This window comes from Pagrus major, chromosome 1 (assembly GCF_040436345.1).
Source record: "Pagrus major chromosome 1, Pma_NU_1.0".
NCBI classification, from domain to species: Eukaryota; Metazoa; Chordata; class Actinopteri; order Spariformes; family Sparidae; genus Pagrus; species Pagrus major.
This window is the reverse complement of record NC_133215.1, coordinates 6,297,844-6,307,055: the sequence shown is the minus strand read 5'-3', so window position 1 is coordinate 6,307,055 and position 9,212 is coordinate 6,297,844. Positions and strand designations below refer to the sequence as shown.

Below are 9,212 nucleotides of genomic sequence, written 5' to 3'. Positions count from 1 at the left end.
CTAAAAGGAGCCGAAATTAATAATTATGCTCCTTCTTCTTCATTATATGTTTGGCTGCTGTGCCTCGGCATGTATGTGCGGTTGTGGACGACCACCCCTGCCAGGGGAACCGGTGTCACAACACTACACACCAGCAGGTTGAGGCCAGAGAGGAATACCTCATAAATCTATAGGCCCATGCTAGTTTTTCACCCTAGTGAGAAGGAGCGAGGACAGAGGAGAGAAAGAGGAGGGAGAGGACTGTGACCAGGAGAACACAGACACAACATTGAAAACAGGGAGAGGCTGACGGTTCATCTGCCATGCATCACATCGCTTCAGCCATCAGCATGGATCGTTTGGATAAAGGTCTTAGAAGACTAGATGACGTTTGACTGGATGTAAAGCTGTTGATTGAAACCTACTTCAAAAATCAAATCAAATCTTGACATGGGAGAGTGGATTTTTTTTCGGGACATCATGACTCCCCGTAAGGAGTCTCTCCTTGGAAATGTCACCGACTGAAGTCTTGATCAAGCACTCCTCGGCTCTGTGGGAGTTTCCTATCAGAGATTTTGGAAGTTGAAAGGCAGTGTCCTGACTCACTGTGCCACTCTGCTGCTCCCAAATGACCCTTGACAGATCTACTTCAGCCCGAAGCCCAACAGAGATATCCCTGTACTCTGATACTAAGAGTGTCTCTCACGTCTGAGGCTTCTCGAAAGCTTAAATCTTTCCCGGAGGCTTTTTACGCTGTCAATTTTGGAGAAATATGGGATCACGGCTGTGCGGAGGACCTTTTTTTGGGGGATGAGAGCTGCAAGCCGCAGGCAGCCGCGCAGTAACTGAAGCTGCTGGCCATGTCAGAGGTCTGCTTACATCTTCTCTGTGGATTAATACAGTTGTTCTGGTCATCCCTGTATCTCACTGATGCTATATCTTGGATTTAGCTCCAACAATTTACAGGTTTTAACATGTAACATTTGTTTTCACCTGGACTGTGTTGCATATGTTTCTAAAAATGACTCTCATTACAACTTCAATCTGTGTGTCGCCTCACTACCTGACTTTGAAAGCTTTTTCCAATTAAAACTAAGAGCCGACTGCCATAAATCTCTGTGTAACTCCACTCTTAAGCATTAGAGCCTGACCTCTGACCTTTGCTCTGTAAACCTGCAATGAACTGCACTCCTAATGCCACCATCACTCCACAGCTGGGACTTGTCCTGAGCCCAGGAGCTGAAGATGGAGGATCCCAAGAGAGTGGTGGTGGTGGAGGCGGTGGTGGCCTCTGGGTGACATCCCTGCTCGGCGCCACGCTGATGATCATGTGCGCCATGGGCGTGGCAGGCAACACGTACACGCTCATCGTTACGCGCTCGGCCGCTTTGCGCCGCACAGGTTCCATGTACGTTTACATCATCAATCTGGCGTTTGCTGACCTGCTCTACCTCTCCACCATCCCCTTCGTGGTCTGCACCTACTTCGCCCACGACTGGCTGTTCGGCGAGGCCGGCTGTCGCATCCTCCTGAGTCTCGACCTCCTCACCATGCACGCCAGTGTCTTCATTTTGGTCGCCATGAGCCTTGAACGCTACCGAGCCGTTGCTAGGCCCTTCAGCGCGCACAGGTCGTCGTCCCGCAGACGGCGGTTTGTGGCGGGGACTATCTGGGGGATAGCGTTCGTGCTAACCCTTCCCATGATGGTGATGATCAGACTCAGGGTGGGCAAACCAACCGCAGCTGGTTTGGTTAAGAGGATCTGCTTCCCTACATGGACCCCCGAGGCCTTCAAGGCGTATATCACCGTCCTGTTTCTTACAAGTGTTTTAGTTCCTGGACTGGTGATTGTCGGGCTGTATGTGGGGCTAGCCAGGCGCTACTGGGCAGCGCAGGCCAGCCTAGGAGGAAGCAGCCGCTCTGCCCGGCGGAGAGGACTCAAACAAAAGGTCATATCGATGATCTTTAGCATCGTGGTGGCCTACTGGGCGTGTTTCTTGCCTTTCTGGGGATGGCAGCTCGCCAAACTGTTCTCTCCAGAGTCCCTCAAAGCTTTGTCTCCAGCTGCTCATAATTATGTGAACTTCTTCGTCACGTGTCTCACCTACGGGAACAGCTGCATCAATCCATTTCTTTACACTCTTCTGACCCGGAACTATAAAGACTACTTGGCGCAGAAAGGTCAGTCCGTGGGTTCGAGCAGGGCCGACCCCGGGTCAGTAATGACGACGCCCCTGCAGGAACTTTAGCAGATGAATAAATGATCACTTGAGCACACATTAGTCTGAGGGAGGACATTTTTTGTTTTAGTAATTTTGTGACACTTGTTATTTGAAGTAGCACTTTTCTACAAACTTGCAGTGTGATTCTTCACATTTCCAGCTCATTTATCAGAGCTGCTGAGGATTCAGAGAAATTGAGAACAGCAGGTGGGTGTTTGCGAACATGAAAGTGATTAGCATTTGCAAGTCTTCTGGGAGGAGGACAAACAGCACTTGGATTATTTGATTTGTGTTCTGAATTGTGTTTTCTGACTTTAATCTCCAAATGTTAAAACTGTAAATTCTGCCTGTCTTACAATCTCCAATTCTGATCTCTTGACAAATACACATTTTATAGGCTCTTTTGTTGACATGTGGGCTGTTTTCCAAGTAAAAAATGTTTGAATTTGCACTGGAAAAGCTACAAAATGGGACTTTTGGAAGAAACACTAATCACAAGAACTCATCTTAGCAAACAGTTGCTGTAAAAAGAAATCTAATAGTTGGACAATGGAATCCAATAATAAAAGAAAATCTGTTTATTTTATGTCTTTTACTCTCCTTCCACTGCCATCCACCTTACACACACGCACAAACTCTCACACTTTACCATAAAGGATATTTCATATGCTTCCAGGGAATGTGGTTGCATCGTGCCACATTCCTCAGCCTCGGGCCGCAGCTTCTTTGAGTCCACCTGCAAATTGACTCCATATGAATCTACTTCATCTCACCTCTGTCACATATTATCCCTCCTTATTCCTCCTTCTGCAATATCCTGTTTCCTCCTCTAGTGTCATTTTATCTTTAAAATGACAGAGCAGATACAGAACATTTATCTTTACGCTTAGTTTAAGCTCAATGATCTGTTTTGTAACAGCACATTGAACTTAAAATAAGAAAAATTCCAGGGTATATAACCTTTTCAAGATGACTGCAACATAGTCTAAATCATTAGAAGTGAAATTTCCCTCTTCTGTTGGCAGATTTTGCTTATTTTAAGTAATATTTCCCCCATTTTATTGCTTTTTTTGTGTTTTTTTTGCCACAGTCATCCAGATTAATGTAGAATAACACTATGATCAAGAGGTGACTTTTATTGAGTCATCACCTGGATGGTCATCCTGCAGCGTCAACAGCTCACATCTGGTTTAAACAGTTTTAATTCTCTTAAATGTACGTTGACATCTCTTTTTTAGAGGCTTACAAACATGCACTGGCTCCATTACTTCATGTTTTGGTTGAATTTTACATAACAATGTCACAAATTCCCTGTCCTGTACTTTATATTTGGTTAAGCGTGGGCCCAGAATTCTAATTTTTCAAGTGAAATACAAGTGTTTTATTTAATTAACTGATGTCTAGATAGTTTTTGTTTTAGATTTCTTATATATAATGTCTGTGTTTCATGAACGTTGCATATAAAGTCAGAGAAGACACTTTTTTTCTTCACAGCGTTTATTAACAAACCCAGTGACTGATGAGACATCAAGCAGGCACACTAAGGTGAGATGTTGTGTGGTTCCCTCTTGAGGCAAATTCCTGTTATTACAACATCAGCACTCCATGTCGGTGTACATTTCTAGTGTTATTCTTCTATAAGCCTCAGCGGGAGAAAAGATAAATAAGCAGGGCTTACTGAGCCAAAAAAACAAAGGGTGGTCAGGTCGAGAGTCAAAGGGTTGTGAAGCGTCGGACCTCTACTTGATCTTGATGCCGACGATCCTCGCGTCGCCGCTGACATCGAAGAACTTGTACTTGACGTCTCCCAGCCGGTTGGGGAAGCTAATCATGGAGCCGTCAGGGAGCTTGATGAAGAATTGCTCGTTGTTGAAGTTGATGTAAAACTGAGAAAACACATGATTTATCTTTTAGTGTCAGTCAGAGAACATGTGAAAAGAATGAGAGAGACAGACTCTCCATCTCTCTCATTAAGTTTTATAGTTTTATGTGCCTATAAACCCCGTAATGATCGACGATGATCCAGCAGTGTAACAAACACAGAGACTAAGCCCACCAATAACCTCTTTATGGCAAAAGGCATTATGCAATTTGAACTTGGGTCAAATGACCTCAATAAATACAGTTAAAGTAGTTTGCCAGTGGTCTGCAGAAAATATTCTTCAGGTCTGTGTGTGAACTATAATCACATCTAAAAGCAGCTTTGAGCCTTTATTGTCTAAACAAGGATAAGACCATAAGAACGCAACTCAATTCTTCAGACACCTTTGTACAGAAGAGGAATGAGGCCACTGTAAAAAAAAAATAATTAAAAAAAAAGTCCAAATGGGTTCTTTCACATGTGGCCGAACTCTAATTTTTACATTGTCTCTGGAATAAGATGATATCAGATAATTAAAGTACTATGAATTATTTAAAGCAGTACCAATTCTGTTTCTGTTGGTTATCTTTGTCATCTACCTTTTTAAAGTGAGACTGTATAACTTCGAAGAGAAGAAGTAACTAATACTTCCTCTTACAAATGAAAAGTTGAACTGACAAGCAGTAAAACCAACCCTGCCTCAATTTGAAATATCATCCTTATTCTTGTAGCCTATGAGTTTTAGTGGCGTAGTTTGGCGTAGTTAGCATTTGGGGTTTTTTTGGTTAGGGGCCTGAAATGAGGTCTGGTTTAGACAATTTTAAGAGATTTTCACGTTTTGTTCTACAACATAAAATATGTCAGTAAATACTAATTGTGAAGCTTTTACTTTAAAAAGACGGCTGCTAACAAGTGGCTCAGTGAAACCACAGAGGTTGTCGGGGACATTACACATCCTCAAAACTCATCTACTCACTGGTCTTTACAGGACTTCCTAGACTTTACTTGCAAACTGTTCTAACTTAGAAAAGCTTGTGGTGAGGACATTGAAGTCACGCGGTGTAGTTAGCCGTTAGCTTTCTACTTCTGACATTACATTTACGCTTCAAAACTAATAATAGTGATGAAGATTATCTTACTGACTGAAACGTTTATGCAAGTATCATAAACTTAGAGCTTATTTGCTGCAATAATCCAAAAGCCGGTGGATAAATCCCCACTGGCTTTTGTGGAGGGAACCAGGGTGATGCTAACTTCTGGGTTAGCCTGCAAAAATACATCCCTGTAGCGCTCTATCGTCCTTGTGACAACAGATTGACCAACACACCTTGCACTCCTCCCCACGCTGGAAGGGGAAATTTGATTCACGGAGCTCGTCACCCCAGGAGCCCCCGGACACAGAGTTGTAGACGATGGTGTTCTCGTCACTGCCGCATTCGAAACGGGGGTTGAAGTGCATCGCAATGTTCTCAGCATCGTGACCGATGTTGATGGCAAAGCTGCAACAAGGCAGGAAACACAGAGGTCAAAAGAGCGCAATGAAAAAGGGGAAGAGATGGATGACACATTAACCTTTATCGCAGTACACAACATCAACTTCCTCCAGATCAAATGTAACTGAAACCACATGGAAAGGCTGAGCTGTATGAACCAGAGACGATTGACCTGGAACATTCTCTCGTCTTGGGGGAACTTACCTGTTGGAGTCCTCGTTGGGCTTGACGCGGACCTTGAACTCATGCCCCTCCTTGAATGTCATGTTGCTGACTCTCTACAGAAGGAAATGACACAGAGGAACAGGGAAATGATTTGGACAGATGGATGGATGAGCAACATGAACATACTTCACACAGAATACAAATGGATTCTTCTGAGAAAACAAGTTAACTTGTGAATTGATCATGAATACATCTGCAAAGCTTATTGTCTTTTTTATTTTAGGACAGCTTAAGTTTGGATCAGAACAAACTTGCAAGAAGCAAATGGAAGCTGCTGTCAGCTCCGATCCTTGTTAATGAAAATACTTTGTCTCATAATTTCAGACTATTTGAGAGACAAATAGAAATGATCGTGTTCACAGTTTGCTCTGGTGGGGACATTAATGATCGTAGGTGTGCTTATCTGAGCTGTTGATGATCAACCAGGGCGGAACAATGAACCCTCGGCTGTAAAAGTACCGAAACAGGAAGGCGCCGTATTTGTTTGCTGACGTGTGGTCGTCATATAGAGACAGTAAAACCATAAAAAGATGACCACGCTTCCAACGTGGACCTTACGCCAGGTTAGAGCTGCAGACGTGAGATAGGTAGCATTAACACACCTCTCTAAAAAGGTGTGTGTGCCTATATGTTAAATATACAATGACTGTTAAAGGCAAAAATCTTGTCGTACCAGGAACTTTCTTCAGCTAATCAATAAAGCAATAAATTCCATTCACTGCAGGTCTTTTTATCTACATGCTGAGCGTCACCTGATGGTTACACATTAAGTTCAACATCCTGACCCCTATATACCTGTACCACTCCCATAGGTACCTCAGTCTACCACCCACACTATATTCTTTAAAGTTATTCCCATATCTCAGATCATTTCTGGTTTATCATTGACTGACAGGCGCGATGTTGGAGTATAAATAAGTCACACTTTATTAATCCCTGGGGATGGGAGTCAGCCAACTATTTATAACTATCCAGGTAATATCCCACCTCTTCCCAGGTGATTGTATAGTATCTTACAAAACATGCATGTCTGACAGGAATCAGAGAGGATCAGGACTTTTGACTGTGAGGTGACCGAGTTAACCACTGAGACACTTATTACAGATTTTGAGAAGGTATTCAAAGCGAAGCATCTCCAGTTGACAAAATACTCAGACAAAAACATTACCTAATTAAATTAGAAATGTGTTAATGCTACCAAGCCTTTGAAATGAAGCCATCAGCTCCTTCACAAAACCTGGTGAACCTGGTAAAGGCTGTGCAAAGAATGTTTCCTCTTTCTGTTTTAACACTTCCACCTTGGTAATAAATCCACCCATAAATTTGAAATGTGAAAATGTTTGTTTGATTTAATTGTTGATTAAAGCAAGACATACAGTATCTATTTTATGTGTGTATTTAGAAAATTAAATGAGGCATGTTAAACATAAAATCAGATCATAAAATATGGCTGTAAAAGTTGAAGAAGTTTTGTTTAATGCCACACTGCGTTCATTATCTTATTATTCCTTATTGTAGATATTTGTCCACGAGGAGAATGAAGAGATATCACATGAATGAATCATTTCACACAACTTACCATCTTGGCTGTCTTCAGTGGGCTGTGCCTCGAGTGACAAAGCTCCGCAGGCAGGTGAGTGGTTTATATAAACCTGCTGACGCTGGGGGAAGCAAGCAGCCAATGGGAACAGGGTGTAAGAAAGAAAAAAAAAAGGCATGTCACACAGGACGATTTTTACCCCTGAATGAAAAAACTTCACTGTTCTGACTCTTGGTTTCAGTTTTGGAGGGAAACCACCTGGAAAGAAAAGAGATTTATAAAAGGAGATCTGACTCGGTGTTATATTGTACACATGGCGACACATATCCACACGGTTTGCGTGGCGGGCTGCCTCAAATACATTTCATCTAAAAACTTCCAAAAATCAGCCTTGATAAGGAAAATCAAGCTGTCTTCAGAACGAACTTCAATAACTGGCTACTCATTTACTTATGACACGATTGCCAATGTGCTGCACTTATGGGTTAATGATAATTATTGCGCTGACCTTTTTTTGACATTGTTGCAGTTGACAACGTAGTTTTAAGCAACATTTAGTTAATTTCACAGTCCCTGTTATAATTCTTACACTCATTTATTTATTTAAACCCTCAAAGAACACATTTGGTACGTTCCAAAGTGGGCTTACCCCGACTTTAGCCCAGGGGCTAAAGTCGCCTTGCTCTGGAGCAGAGTTAGCAGAGTTTGTGGGGCTATCCCCAAAAAATCTACTAAACACATGAATGAGGTGAGGTGAGTAGTAACAAAAAATCCTAGATTGTTACCATTAGCTGTGTGTAACAGGCAGTCACCACAGGGCTTGTACGCTGCAGTGTGAATCATATAGCCCTGGGCCAGATAAACAATAAACCAGATACAGCTAAAATCATCAGCAATAAAGGACGAATACATGATTTAAACATGAATAATACTGAACAGTAAATGTGCAGATATTGTCAATGAGATGAATAAATAATTAAAACACTAAAAGAACGATTAATACATTAACCGAGTGAATCCAGCAGGAGCCAATTACTGTACTGTCACACAGCATACAGCAACACTTGAGAAGGAACATCTGAAATAAATACAAATATTTAGAAAAAACTTTATAAATAACATTACTGATACAATATGCTTGTATGAGAAGGAGGTGGAATTATTATGTATACTGATATCAGAATGAGAATCAGAAATACTTTATTGATCCCAGAGGGGAAATTGCTTGCGTTACAGCTGCTCCCATTCAAAGTCCCAGAAATATGCAGAAGAATAAAAACTATATATAAGCAAGAACAACAAAAACAGAACAAAAATACAAGAAATGTACATTCTACTAGAATATATCCATATATACAGTATAATAATAATAATAATAATAATAATAATAATAATAATAATAATAGTATACAGTGTAATAAATAATGCTACAGTTGAAATATGGGTTATTGCACATTGTTTGTCATAATTATTGCACATTAGAGAGACACAAAGCGTCCAGAGTCTTCCTATTGACTCAGAGTGTCTGACACTCAGAGCGAGGAGTTGAACAATTTAAGTATTTAGAAAGCAGATATGGGACATGTGCATATAAGAAGCCTACGATTCATTAAAAGTGTTTTGCACCTGAAACATTTAAAAAAACTTGGTTTAAATATTTTGAGTGTCATATAAGAATACTGATATTAAACATTTACTGTATGTTGCTATGGGTACACATTATTATTATGACATTATTATGAGATCTGTTACCATTCTTAAAATAAATAAATAAATCAACACAGATTAATTGATATTGCTTTTAGTGTGCAATAAAAACATCAAAATTTACCACCTGTTTCATTAAGTTTCCTTGGACTGCAACAAAAAAAGAAAAGGTTTGGGGAAAATAA

The 9,212-nt window shown here is 41.1% G+C and overlaps 2 protein-coding genes across 2 annotated transcripts; one reads left to right on the top strand and one right to left on the bottom strand.

Annotated features, from left to right (window-relative positions):
* The first annotated feature begins 1,157 nt into the window (after positions 1 to 1,157).
* uts2r4 (urotensin-2 receptor 4) lies at positions 1,158 to 2,228 on the top strand. Its single transcript, XM_073464935.1, has one exon. The coding sequence runs from the start codon at positions 1,158 to 1,160 to the stop codon at positions 2,226 to 2,228; it is 1,071 nt and encodes a 356-aa protein (XP_073321036.1).
* Positions 2,229 to 3,686: 1,458 nt separating this feature from the next.
* lgals2b (lectin, galactoside-binding, soluble, 2b) lies at positions 3,687 to 7,380 on the bottom strand. The gene is made up of 4 exons (XM_073467379.1): positions 7,360 to 7,380; positions 5,760 to 5,833; positions 5,390 to 5,561; positions 3,687 to 4,087 (listed from the first exon to the last, which is right to left on the bottom strand). Exons 1-4 carry the CDS (start codon positions 7,360 to 7,362, stop codon positions 3,941 to 3,943), a joined length of 396 nt encoding a protein of 131 aa, XP_073323480.1. The 5' UTR covers positions 7,363 to 7,380; the 3' UTR covers positions 3,687 to 3,940.
* Between the last annotated feature and the right edge of the window lie 1,832 nt (positions 7,381 to 9,212).